Source organism: Benincasa hispida, chromosome 11 (genome assembly GCF_009727055.1).
Source record: "Benincasa hispida cultivar B227 chromosome 11, ASM972705v1, whole genome shotgun sequence".
NCBI lineage: Eukaryota > Viridiplantae > Streptophyta > Magnoliopsida > Cucurbitales > Cucurbitaceae > Benincasa > Benincasa hispida.
The window spans coordinates 71,674,957-71,689,568 of NC_052359.1; the positions used below are offsets into that span (position 1 = coordinate 71,674,957).

Consider the following 14,612-nt stretch of genomic DNA (forward strand, 5'->3'; position numbering starts at 1 on the left):
TGCAAGATGGAATTTACTCCTACCCACTTTCAGGGATAGTAGAGAGGTTGTTCCCTTAAGTGCTGACTCCAAGTCTTGAACAAAGGGCCTCACCCTTTCATTGGCCTGAAAGGGACTCGGTTTGTTGATCAGATCACAAACCAATTGTTCATTAGAGGATCAATGGGACTTAAGGAACAAGAGGTAATCTCGGGGGTAAAACAGACATTTGACCCAGCCGTTATTACGAACAACATGTGAAAGGTTAACTTACTAATCATGGTTATATCGAGTAGACATAATAAATCTACAGTGAGGGATGTGCAACTATGGACTTTAGTAGAGCGACCCATTAGTTAACGAATGGAGGTTAATTCGGCGTAAGGAGTTTAGCCAATTAATCTCGAATCGTTGGAGCCCATGATCTGTAGATCCACAAGGTCCCCCTACTAGCTCGTAAATGGATTAACCTTAGAGTAGTGTAATAAGTTAATTTGAAACATTCAAATTAGAATTAAGAGAATTAGTAATTATATGTGATTTAATTATGCATTTAATTTTGGAATTAAACGTAATTGGAGAATCAATTAATATTTAAATATGATTTAAATATTAAATTCATGAATAGGGATTCATGATGGTGAAATTAGTGTTAAATTAATTTAATGTTTGATATTAAATTAATTGAATTAATTAAATTATTTATTTATTATTAATTTTATTAGAAAATTAATTAATGAATTAATTTTGTAAAATTAATAAAAATTTCAATTTTGAAAACCAAAAATCAATTTGAATAAATCAAAAATTGGAAAAGATGCAAAATGAAAAAAAAAAACTGGGAGATCTCACTTATTTTCCAAGTAGCTCACTCATTTCCCACCATACCTTGAGTCAAATTTCCAAGCATGAGCTGCTCTTCATGCAACAATCTTCATTGCATGATAGTCTTGCAATAAATAGAGAAGATTGAAGTGGAAATCAGACATACAAACTGATGCATTTCAAGAGTTTTTGTTGAAAAACTTTCTAGTTGAATGAGGTATTCTTCCAAGGTGTAGCAGTGTGCTTCTTCTCCAAATTCCCTTTATTTAAGCTTATTTTGAGTCCTACAACTCAATCTAAGACACCAAGAGAATAGTAGGAAAGGTCTTACGGTGGTTCACAAGTAGATTTGGAGAAGATTTGCAACTGAATTCGAGATTCAAGTGGTTCTACAAAGGTATGTCTTGAAACCCTCTTATTAGTTTATGAGCATACTTAATTTATAGCCCAAATTAATGAATTATAATGCTTATTGATCTAATTTGCTTCTGTTGCTTGCTAGTATATTCTAACACCTTTAACGAACAATAAGTCATATCCAACTATGACCAAGCCCCTCTCAGGCTAAGAGAGAGTGTGACCACATTATTTAAGCTCCGGAATCAGCCTTTAAAAGAGCAATTTATCTACTTACCCCGACATTAGGGAATGAGTGAATTTCATCTTGTGTAGCTGTGTTCCCAACTCCTCAATCAAACGAATCCCAAAAATGGTAAGCATATTGAGTTGGCAATCTGCCCACTCTCATCTATACAAATCAAAGGACCATCTTCATGAGCAATAGTTCACAAATCACTCATGATTAAGGTCATGTCACGTATGGTCATCCTGGTGAAATGTAAGTCTCTATTATTAACGGTGTTATATAATGATACTAACCATTTCGTGGTCCGGTCTTATACAAACTCTTTGTATATGATACCCTCACTCATATATCTCCAAATGAATGATCAGGATTATATCATTTGTAGCACTTTACAACGCTTGTAACATGTACAAAGCGGGTTGTATCTTCGAATTGTATGAGTTAATTTTGCTAACAAACACTAACATAACTCAATTGATATAAAATGTACGCTAAATAAAAAGAAGTTAATCATTCTAAAATTCTCGTCTCACATATTGTTAGAACTAAAAAATCAATCCACTCGATTCTTTTAATGTAGTTTCAATCTTATGATCTTCTAAGTATTAATTTTTTTCAATCAAATTATTATCAATTCACTTAATGAAGTGTGACGATGACATTCATATGTATTAAAATCTATTGTATTGTTTTAGACCAACTAAAATTAATTCATGTTTTATTATAATGACCGGGACATATTCACATATTACCCACTTTGTATGATTCATGTTATAATCACTTATTAGACCTAAAATAATTTGTCACGTCGAAAGTAGACACAAAATTCTATACACATCAAAGCTAGCCTTTCTCATTTAAAAATATATAATTCTTGGATTCTCGTATCATCGTGATTTTATAATTTTATTGCATATATTCTCGTAAAAAAATTGTTGCATATATTGATGGTAGGAAATTTGAAGTAAGAAAAAAGAAAAGGTATCCTATACATATTACAGATAAATTTTGTATTTTAACCTTTTCTAAATGGGATGGTGAAACAATTTAGATTCGAAATTCGAGACTAAATTTTAAAAAAATATAATTAACACTATTTTTAAATATTTTATTTTTCACTAAAATAAAAATAATTATTTTAAATCGTAAAATTATTGGATAAATAGATTAAATATAATAAAATATCAGTGTCCATCGACTATAAATAGTAGTGTATAACATTGATAGACGATGACTATATTCATAAATAAGTTATTTCATTTTCTATATTTAAAAATAGTTCTTAAAATAGATAATATGGGTTTTTTAACCATAGATCTTAAATAATAATTACGCTACAAAGTTGGACTTATTATACATGCTAATGTTTAGATAAAATTTTCCCAAAGAATTATTTCAAATACTATTATCGCCTTCTTCTATTAGTCTAATCTTATTAAAACTAATATATATTATAAATAGTATTATTGCGTCAATATTTTATAAATAAATCTTCCCTAGCTATATGAAAATCTTGTGAAAATGGACAATCTTGAAATAATTATAGAGATGTGGTAAGGAAAAACATATGTTCATAATGAAATGAATTTTGATCAAATATTCTAGATTATTATTTATTTAGTATAATTACTAAATAAAAATAATACTTAACCTACTCTTACAATAATCTCTTTCTTTCTTTCTCTATTGCCTATTTTGTTTTTAATTTTTTTTTATTTTCTCCTCTCTATCTCACATGCTCATCCTCCCCACAATAGTAACATTGAACTAAATAATAGTAGGGTTATGTCATAATATAATTATTGAACACATTGAAATTAGTTTATAATTATGTGTGACAAAAAAGTCTAACTCGAAAATAGAATTATATAGGGATCGTACAATTTATAATGAAGCTAGGGTCGGTAAAGATTCACATTAAGTATAAGAAGAAGAGTCTTCGATTGAAAAATGTTAGGCTGTTATGATATATAGAAACGCGGATTATATTTTTCATATTAACTCGATATTAAATCTAAAGTTCATTTTTATATATACCTAGATTTTATACTACTTTACTGACTAAAACATATTAGCGAACATAAAGTATATAACCTATCAAGAAGTGATATATATATATATATATATATATCAGTTTATTAGAATTGATTTCTTTACTTAGGTGAACTAACATAATATAAAGTTTTGATTGATGAAGTTTATTTCATGCTATGAAAAATTAGTCAGCACAATTCATTTAAATATATAGAGGAGAAATATTATATTTTTATTTAATACCTTCCCAATCCTCTTAATTTGAAGATGCTTACAAAACATTATTTATGAATATTATTTAATCTTGTCCAGTTAATATTCTATTTAATGAAATGAAGCAATCAAGTCAACTTCAACTAGAAAGAATATTGTTGTCTTAAACAATCCTTCCATTTTTTGAGAAACCTTAAAAAAGAATTTCTCCTCTCTTTTTTTTCTTTTTCTTTTTCTATGTTGAGTTACATTTTTAATCCTTTTACTTTACCTTAATATCATTCTAATCCTTATATTTTTTAAGTTTCATTATTGTATTTATAATTTTTTAAGCACTAATGATGTTACCATAAGACAACCTGAGCATATGCAACTCAATAGTACAAAATATATTGTTTTGATATTTGAATCTCACCCTATACACATGGAAAGAGTAAATCGTGTTATCTTCTAAAGATTATGAGTTCTCCACATCCTTTCAATTGTAGAATAATCTTCAACATGTTCCTCAAGATTGTGTCTCTTTAGGTTCATCATTGTTGTTTCGAATCATTCTCTTTTTTACCAAATACTCGTTTGGGTTTTATGAACTCCGAATCTATATATATCTAATTCATACAATAGAAACCATTGCATAAAAGATTTTTAGTTAAAGAAAATACAAGACAAAAAGTAATCAAGCTTTAAAAGACTATTTTACAACTGATAGAATTATATGATATTCTCTCTAGACATCGATTATAGAATCCTAAATGTTAGGATGAAGATGTAATTGTTTCGTTCAAGCCAAATATACCTTATAATAGTTTAGGAAAAAAAAAAACCTAATGCAAATGAATTGAAGGAACTATCCCTTTCAACTAAAATGGATATCTGCAAGAGAATTATTGAACTATTGACTTTTAAAATATTACATTGACAATTCATTTTAGATATTCATAATAATTTTGATATATTGATTATAGGAGTTTAGTAAACTTTAACAAATAATAGGATAATTTCAAAGTAAGCGTTGTTCAAGTATAATTGATATAACCTTCTTTCTTAGAATTTTCGAAGATACATTCGATCTCCCACTCCGTAGTTACTGTACTTAAAAAAAACAAATAAACAATAGAATAATATTTATATAATGGAACTTATAAAACTATAAGATGGAATTGAAATTATAGTTATAAATTAGTATATAAACTAATTTTTATAAATGTAATTCCACCGAAATTCAACTATTCGGTGTTTTTTAACAAAATTTTTCTATAGATGTTAATATGTTTTAACAATAATAGAAGTGATTAGAAAATTGGTCAATCATCATAATCTTAGACGTTGTTTGATAATTATTAATTTTTTTTTAAAAAAAATATTATTATTCGCTCACAATTTTTTATCAATAATTTTGATCTTTCCTAAAGAATGTCAATAATTAAAAATAATTATTTTAATTTTCAAAACTCAGCTTGAATTTTGAAAAATAAATAACAATACAAAAAAATCCATAAATGGAAGGTAATTATTTATAAACGTAAATAAATTTTGAAAATAAAAAATGTTAAAAAAATACTTTTGGTCCTTAATTTTTCATGAAATCAACAATTTAGTCCCTTAATTTTAGTATCTAACAATTTAGTCCATATACTTTCAAAATTATAACAATTTAATTCCTATCATAAAAAATTTCATCAAAATCAAATGTCAATTTTTATAATTTAACTACATAGACTTTGTAGTTTATAAATATATTCCCGTTCTTAATTAGTTTATTGATCTACCTATTCAAGAAATATCATTAAATCTTAACACTAATTTTCACAATAGATACTACACGTGGCAAATTTTAAAATACAATGACTAAATTGTTACATACTAAATTTTAAGTACTAAATTATTACAAAATTGAAAATAGCTAAAAAAATCATTATAAACCAAAGTTTAGGAACTAAATTATTACTCTAGAGATAAAAAAAATATATATTATAAACCAATAAAAAATCGTATGGCTATCAGAGGAGCGTTGGAGCCTATTCATATTGAGATTTTAAATAATTAAAAACGTTTTTTTAAGCATTTAGAAATCAAATCAAAATATGCCCTTTACTTTCCCTAATTATTTTCTTTTTCCTTCATTTTTCTAGAATGAAATTTAGCCAAATAATTGACTATTTAGAACACTTGAAATTGAAAATTGGTGGCCTTCCATTTTCTTCTTGTTTGAAAGCACCTGAAAAACATATATTATATTTTGAAATTTCCTCAATAATTGAGTGAGAAAATGTCAAAGAATGAAGGATTTTTAATTTTGATTTTTCTATTGGACAACAAGCCAAGTTAGAGAAGCCGCCTATTTTAATTAGTATCACTATTATTATTATTATTATTATTATTTTGACATAAAAATGTCAATAGTAAACTAGTACATCTAATTTTAATTTATTTTATATGATATTATACAATTTTCATATAATAACACGTATATTATAAAATAATTCATACCAAGAGCTTGGTTGATTAATAAAATTTAGCTTCTCGTTTTTATTTTTGGACTATAATGGAAAATTAGGAATATAACATTTTTTTTTCAATTCTTGTGTTATATATTTTAATTTTAAATTTATTAAGTTTTGGTAATGTCCTCGAAATTTTTGAATCGTTTTATAACCGTAAAAGGTAATCTGGCGCGATATTTTGGGTTTGATTGACACGTTTAGAAAAGAAAAATGTAATCATTTAATGATATTAACAGATAGCGAATATTTCCTTTTTCTCTCCGCAAAATACAAAGGTATTGTTAGCTTTTGTGTTCATGCACTGGTGTAAAAAAATTTCGAGTTTAACGTTTCTAAAATATAAAGTAAAATATCACACACCATAATATATATTACCAAAATTCGTTTGAATTCTATTCCAATCATAAATTTAGTCCCTTTAACTTAATTTTATTATATTTACCCTTCGAAACTTTTACATCATAGACACAACATCATAAACCAAATGACACATCTAATCTATTAATCTTAATCTATGTTTGGAAGTGATTAAAATGGTCAAAATCATTTTATCATATTCAAAAATCACTTTAAAACATGCATTTAATCGCTCGAAATTAATATCATGTTTAATTTTACATTTCTAAATGTAATTTTTATATCGTCAAATTGATTTTAAATAGTTTAAAAAATATTTTTGGAAGTAATTTTAAAAATATTAAAAGAAACCAAATAATTATTTGTCTAATTAAATACATCAACTCAACCCAAATTCATCTATAAAAACACATCCTCGACATAAATCAACGAAGAAAAATGGTAAATTTTCAATTTTAATCGAGATTATTTCCACCCTTTGACTTGAAAAAAATATAAAAAAAAATAAAAGGAAGAAAAAGAAAAGGAGACATTTTCTTCCTCTTAGAAGAGAGAGGGTATTTGTGAAAAACTTTAATTTATGGAAAGTCTATAAATTCTTATAGAGAGAAAATAAAAAATAAAATTTTTTGAAGTAGAAATTTGAACCACGGATCTTATGATTTCTAACACATTCAAATATCAATTCAACTATACTCGATTTGATAAAAATAAGTTTTATTTTTTTTAACATAGTTCAATCGATGATATATATACTATCTCGAAAGTTGATGGCTCGGTCCTATCTTACAATTGTTCAACTCAAAAAATAAAAAGAAAAAGAAAAACTTTTTTTCCTTCTACCCCTCTTGTTTTCTTTTCATTCAATTCAAACCATTCTCTCTCTCTCTCTCTCCATAACCGACTGATCATCTCTATCTCTCTCCTAATTACTTCATTGCCTCTCTCTTTTTTTTTCTTTTTCTCTCTTATAATCATCCAAATATGTGAGAAATATAAATCAAAATCAAAAGATACTTCAAAAACAAAAAGGTTGGTTGAGAGAGAGCTGAAGCTTTGGTGTAGCCATTAATGGGGTAATTACTCAAGAAATCTTCAAAGGATTCATCTTCATCATCTTCATCGTCTTCATCATCAACAAGAAGAAGAAGAAAGAGCTCAAGTTTAATGGCTTCTTCCAATATTAAAAGCTCCTCCATCATCCAACAAGCAATTCAACAAGAAGAAGAAAAACAACAACAACAACTTCATCAACATCATCAGCAGCAACAACAACCTCAACTTCTCCAAACTCCAAGCTTTGTCATCTCATCAAACTCAAAAAATTCCTCATTATTCAACTTCCAAAACCCCAATTTCCCTGATCATCATCATCATCATCAATTACCCTTCTCCATGAATCTCCCTCCCATCTCTTCAAATTTCTTGTAATTTTTTAAATTATTCTTATTTATTTATTAATTTAATTATTTTTGTTGGTTTTGATTTGATTTTTTTTTTCTTTTTTTGGTTGAATTTTTTAGAAGCAAAGATGGAGGAGGAGATGATTTGGGGGAATTAGATCAAGCTCTTTTTCTCTATCTTGATGGACAAGAACCCTCTACAACCACTGCTCAAGACCAAAGACGTATTTTTCCCTTTTTTTGTCCTTTTATTTTATTTATTTTGTTGAAAATTTTGAATTATTACTCTCAAAATTCCATTTTTGGGTTCTCTGTGATGATTCTTTCACACTAACAACATGAGATTTTACTGATTTTTTTGATCTGATCTTCTCTGTGTTTTTTTATTTGGATTGTACTTTTTTGACCACTTACAACCACACTCTTTTTTTTTCTCTCTCCCTTAGTTTTTATTCTCCTTTTCTCTTTCTGGGTTTTAGTATATTTCCCTTTTCTTTTCATGCATACAACAATCTGATCATTTCATATAAATTTCATCATGTACTAAGGATATGGGGAATATATTTTATTCCTTTTTCCCCCTTCCATTATCTTCTCTCTTGGGATATGAACCAAAGTTTCATTACATGCATTAAAAATAAAATTCTTTTGGTAAATTTATCGTAATCCATCAACTTAACTTGATGAGTGTACTTTTATTTGTAGAGAGTTCCGGGATGAGACCTCCAACGTTGAACATCTTCCCGTCGCAGCCGATGCATGTCGAACCGTTACCAATGAAAGTAAATTAAAAAAAAAAAAGAAAAAAAACTCTATCTTCTCCCCAACTTGATGATTAGTTATATTATTAAAACGGAATAAGAAAAGAATATGAAGAAGAAGACGACTATATATTTTTTTAAAATTTTGGGGAGAATGAGAAGAATAATGAATTTGGATTTGGTGTAGGGAAATACAGGAATGATAAACCATGGTGATTCAAAGATCAAAGCATCTGAGCCGTCCAAAGAGTTGGCCAACCAACGCAGTAGCAATGGAGCCACTGCATCTGGACCACCCCCAACCCAAATTACAACAACTGAACCTCATCCCAAACCTCCTAAAGTATTTTAATTATTTAATTAATTAACTAATTAATTAAGCCTATTATTTTTTTTTATATATTTATAAAAATTACACAACATCATTTTTTGTTTTTCTTTTATTTTATTTTTGTCCAGCGTGAGGCCAACAAAAAAGGGCTAACCTCAAGCTCAGAGCAAGAAGGACCCAAGACTCCAGACCCGAAGGTCTTTCATTCATCGATAAATTACAGTAAATTTAATATTATATCAATACTCTAGCAATTTGTTTGATTGTTATTTTTCAGACCCTAAGAAGATTAGCTCAAAATCGAGAGGCCGCTAGAAAAAGCAGGCTAAGAAAAAAGGTTTTTTTTTTAATTATTATTATTATTAAATTGAGTTTTTATAATTATAGGTAATTAATTTTTGGTGTATTTTAAATTAAATTACAGGCGTATGTTCAGCAGTTAGAGATGAGTAGGATTAAGCTCACCCAGCTGGAGCAAGAGCTACAAAGAGCAAGAACTCAGGTAATACAATAATATTAATTAAGATTTAAGATGAAGCTTAATTATTTTTCTTCTCTAATGATGTTTAATTTTTTTTAATATATATTGTTGATTAATTAGGGCATGTTTCTGGGTGGAGGAGCCACCATTTTAGGACCTGACCAAGGACTTCCCTCTGGCTTCCATAACCTCAGCTCCGGTAATAATAATCCACTAACTCTCATCGTTTCGTCGTCAATAAATTACGAGTTTATGAGATTCAATTTATCGTCACTTGTCAACTTAAACTTTTTTTTGTGATTTAACCTGATATTAGTTAAACGGTTTATATTCATAATCACTTGTCTTTCTTTGTATTAATTTTCAAGTCTACGTGGGTGAGTTGCAACGTTAAGAATACAAATTTATACTAACTTATTATTATAGTTATTTACAATTATAATACTATGTATATTTAAAAAACAAATAGAATCTAATCATTATTAACATTTGGTATTGAAATGTTGGGCTCAAACACTTATATATAACATTTTTTTTCCACTTGCAATATTTTAGTGTAAAATATAATAATAATACTTATTTTCCAAATTTTTTAAAAAATATTTATCTCCCCTCTCTACTTATCTTTCTCGACCAAATATCTTAACTTATCAACTTAAGTTTTTTAATATTGTAACATTATAGATGCTGCGTTGTTCGACATTGAATTCGGGCGGTGGCAAGAGGAGCACCACCGACTAATGTGCGAGCTCCGAGCAGCAGTGCAAGAGCACCTACCGGAGAATGAGCTGCGGTTGTTCGTGGACAGCTGCCTAGCCCATTACGATGAGGTTCTGAACTTGAAGATGATGGTGGCTAAGTCGGACGTCTTCCATCTTGTCTCCGGCATGTGGAAGACGCCGGCGGAGAGATGCTTCATGTGGATGGGCGATTTTAGGCCGTCTGAACTCATTAAGGTACCCTTCATTGTTATCTCTCAGTTCATTTTTTACTTCCAAGTTTCCTTCTTTCTTCAACCTTTTCATATAGGCAAAAACAAAAGAGAAAAAAAAAAAAAATATATATTATACTATATATATATATAACGTACGTTTTATACACTTAGTCTTGAGATAATGACAAACTGACCTTAAATTAAATTTCAATTTTTTTGTTTACTATCGGTGGAATGAAAAAATCGAACTTTTGACCATTTAACCTCGAGATGAATAGTAAAATGAGTTAACTATTATATATTTTAATATTTTTTTCTAATTTCTTTTTGTTCAAAACCATGCAAGTTTGAGACTAGACAATATATATGTTTTCAAGGTGTAATTTAGCACTATATATTAAATGAATATAATAAGAATATCATCATAGCAACAAATTTGTATAACAAAAATAAAATGAAATGAGAATTCAAACTGTTTTTTGTTTTTGAAAATTTAAGTTTATTTCCTCCATATTTCATAAAATGATTATCATTTTTTATTTAAGTATAATGATTGAATTCTTAGCCAAATTTCAAAAACAAAAACAATTTTTTGAAAACTACTTTTTTAGTTCTCAAAATTTGGTTTGGTTTTTTAAGTCGGTGAAAAATAGATAATAAATGAAGAAAATTGGAGGTAGAAATAGTGTCCATAAACTTAATTTTAAAAATTAAAACTAAAAATAAAATAACTATCAAACGGGACCTAAGAGTTAAAAGACTCATCTTTTATTCACTCTTTTGGACGTTTTGAATTTTATATATTTTGGAGGATGATTAATATAGGAAGTTGGGTTATTAATATTGCGGCACCTATTTTTTGCCTCCTTCTTAATTATGTAGTTAAAAAAATTAAAAATTAAAAATTAAAAATTTGTCACGTGACAAATATTGATTGAATATCTTGGATGGTACAATATAAAGATAGGTGTAACCCGAAATACACCTAAATATTTTTTTTAGTCCAAACTATAAAATCCGAGTGTTTTTTAGTAAGAAATTTTAAAAGATTTATTTAACTCATGTTTGGAAGTGTTTTAGAATTACTAAAATTACTTTTGCAAGATTAAAAATTATTACAAAATATGCATTACATCCTTTAAAGTTAATTTAATATTTGATTTTACATTCCTAAACATGATTTTTATCCCTCAATATTGTTTTTTAATAATTAAAAAGATATCTAAGATTGATTTTGAAGGTAATAAAAGTGGTTTTTAATTATTTTTTAAAATAAATGTTTTTTTTCCTTTCTTTTTTGTGGTTATGTAGTCAAAGTCAAACATTACTATTGAATTTGAAAAATGTAATGGTTGTGTTAAAGACTATGATTATTATATCATGATTCAACACATTGACAATTGAGCATATATTAACTCGTCGAAATATATAACTTTTAACATGAGGAATATTAATTTTTTAAAACAAAAATAAAACATGAGCAATATAATCATTGAAAAGTACTCCACCTAAAAAGTAATAGTAAAAACCTATAAGGCAATCAAAGAACTAGAAATCTATATTAGCTTAATTTCTTCTTTATATAGACAATCAATATAATTATTGGTATTACGATGAGATTTAAGAGAATTATCTAACATAATAATCTTTCTTATAATGGTTGAGATGCAAAGTTAAAATATAATTTTGAAAAATCGATGTTTCTCATGTGTATAACTATATATATAAAATTGTCGGTTACAATGTTCGAAACATGTATATTGAATAAATTTGCATCTATAAGATCAGAGTTAATATTTAGATATAGTTGGAAGAAGACATATGGAAGGTAAGACACAAATTTAATGTTGTTATAAGAAAAAGGTAAAATCATGGGATGGGATGCAACAACCTAAGGTGTTTGGTTGCTGAGAAAATATCCAAAGTGTGAAGTAATATTAAATGACGAAAGTGTATTGAAATTTTCCACAATATGTAACGATTAGGTATAATATTCTAGAAAGGCAATACTTCTTTACTACAATTTCTTTTTTATGTGAGAGAAACAAATGAAAATGGGAAAGAATTTTATGTCCCTCTCTAAACCTTATTTTATTTTATTTTTGGGTGTCATATTTTGAGAAAAAATATCATTTCAAACTTTGTCTTATAAAATATAGCTTTCCTAAAACAATAAAAACAAATATAGAAGGAATATTATATTCCCCTTCTTTCTTTTTAATGTGTATAATGATGAATGTAGAAATAGTAGTTGCATATAATATTATAGCCGGTTGTTTAGGTGTTTTTTCTATTAATTTTTTTTAAAAATATTTATTTTAGACTAATATTTTAAGTTTCTTTAAATTGAATTAAGAAAAGAAAATTTCTCTAGACCGACTTAGGGTATTGGTCAACTTATTCTCTTGATCAAAAGTTAGAGGTTCAAATCCTCAATCTAAGTGTGAGCATGACAGACTAAAAGTCAGTTGACCGAAACCGATCATGATCGGTCGAGGGAGTAAAGGTAGTGATCGGTGTCAATTGACAAAAAATGCAAACCGACCGTCTACTAGTTGATAGTTGTTGATCTAGTTTGATCGTCTGGCCAATTTAAATAAGTACATATTTTTTAATTTAATTTTTTATTTATTAAATTCTTTTAAATCACCCTACTGGAGATATATATATATCGATCATACCTGACTGATTGTGAACAAATTCTGTGACGAAATTGTAAGCTTTTCACTTTTTGAAAAACCTACTAACAATCACCCCTACCTCATCAAAAAAAAAAAAAAAAAAAAAAAAGTATGAAATGAATGTTTTAGTCTTCAATATCTATAGAGGAAATAAAACAAAAGCATAGCTTTTGTGGTATGAATTTTTTTTTTCTTTTTCTAAAAATTGTTTCTAAAACCATTCTCTAAATTAAACAAAGTTAATTTCCACATTTCAAAAAAGGGGGGAAAATAATAATTAGCTTATATTGTTTTATTATAGTCTGAAGATTCAAATATTTTATCTTAATCATTGAACATTACATTTAACATTATTTATAATTAATATCAGTAGTTTAATTTATTATTAATCTAAATTGCTTATTCAAAACCGTAACACAAACCATTAAATTTATGTCCAAATAGATAATAATGGGTCAAATAGAGCCGTTAACAGAGCATCAAATATTAAACATTTGTGCATTGCAACAATCAACACAAGAAAGTGAAGAAGCATTGTCTCAAGGGCTTGAAGCCTTAAATCAATCCTTATCAGATACCATCACTTCTGATTCATTGATTAGCCCTCCCAATATGGCTAATTATATGGGGCAAATGACTTTGGCCATCAACAAACTCTCTACTCTTGAAGGCTTTGTAAGACAGGTACTCTTATAATTTCTCTCTCTATATCTCTCTTATATCATTTATTATTTATTCAAAAGAATATATGCATCCAATATGATGGTTTTAGAAAAAAATGAGCATAATTTGTTAAAAAAATTATGGGTTTTTCTTATTCGTATGATAACGTTAACTTTTACGAGTCATTCGAAATGAAAGATTGGGTATTTTGAGTGGGAGAAACCTACCCTTCTCTAACCCAAAAGCAATCTCTCCTTGTCTTATTATATGCCCATGTGGTTGGTTGGTTACAAGGAATCTACGAATATGTCTTCCTAGCTCTTTGTTTCACCAATTGTCATGTCTCACATAAATGTGTAAATATGTACATATCTTATGAAAGCTATTGTTATTTCATCTCAATGTTCATTTTGTTCTTTACCTTTCTTCCATACATATCTTTCAAAACCCAACCCCACTAGTCCTAGAAAATCCAATGATACTGCAGTGTTCATGGGTTGGGTTGGGTTGAAAGGCTTTTTAGACCCAACCCAATTGTTCGGGTTATAAATTTCTTCAACCCAAGTAACCAACCCAACCAGGTTGGGTTGATTCGAGTTAATCGGGTCATTTATTTAAAATTATATTCTTAAAAGAAGCAAAACGTAAATATGTAAAAATCTAATTTAATTATTTTCATATATTGAATTAAGATTAACTACTCAATTTCAATTTATATAGTGAAATTTGTTTTTCTAAAGTGCAAATAAACTACTTTTAAGAGTGGTTAAAGAATAAATTATTCAATTAAAATGGAATTAAATAAAATTAAAATCAATATGTGTATAAATAATTGTGTTATAAGTAAATATATATATATA

At 27.5% G+C, this 14,612-nt stretch overlaps 1 protein-coding gene across 1 annotated transcript in view; it reads left to right on the forward strand.

Moving 5' to 3' along the window:
* The first annotated feature begins 7,514 nt into the window (after positions 1-7,514).
* LOC120091664 (bZIP transcription factor TGA10) overlaps positions 7,515-14,612 on the forward strand; it is a 9,176-nt gene continuing 2,078 nt past the window's right edge. Inside the window, exons 1-10 of the mRNA XM_039049765.1 lie at positions 7,515-7,925; positions 8,022-8,125; positions 8,607-8,683; positions 8,850-9,005; positions 9,122-9,190; positions 9,271-9,330; positions 9,418-9,495; positions 9,595-9,673; positions 10,159-10,430; positions 13,534-13,773. Of these exons, the coding sequence (XP_038905693.1) occupies positions 7,666-7,925; positions 8,022-8,125; positions 8,607-8,683; positions 8,850-9,005; positions 9,122-9,190; positions 9,271-9,330; positions 9,418-9,495; positions 9,595-9,673; positions 10,159-10,430; positions 13,534-13,773 (1,395 nt within the window). The 5' untranslated portion in view covers positions 7,515-7,665. The remainder of the gene's footprint in view (positions 7,926-8,021; positions 8,126-8,606; positions 8,684-8,849; positions 9,006-9,121; positions 9,191-9,270; positions 9,331-9,417; positions 9,496-9,594; positions 9,674-10,158; positions 10,431-13,533; positions 13,774-14,612) is intronic.